At 53.6% G+C, this 896-nt stretch overlaps 1 protein-coding gene across 1 annotated transcript in view; it reads left to right on the top strand.

Moving 5' to 3' along the window:
* The window catches only part of FANCF (Fanconi anemia, complementation group F), a 1,301-nt gene extending 678 nt beyond the window's left edge, over window positions 1-623 (top strand). The window contains exon 2 of the mRNA XM_005869412.2: window positions 4-623. Coding sequence (XP_005869474.1) covers window positions 4-499 — 496 coding nt within the window. The 3' untranslated portion in view covers window positions 500-623. The remainder of the gene's footprint in view (window positions 1-3) is intronic.
* Window positions 624-896: the final 273 nt, after the last annotated feature.

Genomic DNA, 896 nt, shown 5'->3' with positions numbered 1-896 from the left:
CGGGCCCCAGAACAGCTTCCTGGAGGTGATAGCGGCCGCGCTGCTGCTGCCGCCTTCGTCGCCCCCCGGACCCCCCCAAGAGGAGCTGGAACTGGAAAGCCCCCAGGCCCCGGGAGAGGGGCGTCACGAGCTGGTTCAGTGGCTTCTGGGCCAGGCAGACACCATGGCTGCTTTTTGCCACAGCCTCCCGGCCGGGCTTTTAACTTCAGTGGTGGGTCGCCACCCGGAGCTCGTCCAGGTCTACCTGGGTCTGCTGACCGACTGGGGCCGACGGCTGCACTACGATCTCCAGAAGGGCGTGTGGGTTGGCGCTGAGGCCCGAGAGGGGCCCTGGGAGGAGTTGTACAGCCGGTTTCAGAGCCTCTGTCAGGCCCCCTCGCCCCTGAAAGATGAAGCTCTACGTGCCCTGGAGACTTGTAAGGCACAGGATGGAGGTTTCGAAGCCCCTGGCCTTAGCATCTGGACAGACCTGTTGTTAGCTCTTGGGAGCGGTGCGTGATGCTGCATTTGGGAAAAGACAAGGTCTAGGTCTCAGCCCAAGCCCAGTTCTATATGGGCAGCATTCTCTATTGACTACTTGAATATATGGTTTACAAAATTAAAATTTCAGTGTTGCCACCAAATCTATACTCTTATGTGTCCAAAATACATTTTAGGTACTAACTTTTAATAGGTGTAATTATAATATATGAAAGATTGGTGTGTGGTACCATGGATTTTCTGGGTAGAGGAGATGACGTTGGAAATATCCTATTTAAAGCCATGCAATTAACAGTAGTTTAGAAGGACCATTTCTAAGAATGCTGAAAAGATAGTACTTCGCCCTGGCCTGTGGCTCAGTTGGTTGAAGGTCGTCTCGTGTACCAAAAGGTTGCAGGTTCCATTCCGGATCCGGG

This window comes from Myotis brandtii, unplaced genomic scaffold (genome assembly GCF_000412655.1).
Source record: "Myotis brandtii unplaced genomic scaffold, ASM41265v1 scaffold293, whole genome shotgun sequence".
Classification (NCBI taxonomy): Eukaryota; Metazoa; Chordata; class Mammalia; order Chiroptera; family Vespertilionidae; genus Myotis; species Myotis brandtii.
The sequence above is the reverse complement of the archived record's forward strand: the minus strand, read 5'-3'. Positions and strand labels throughout refer to the sequence as shown.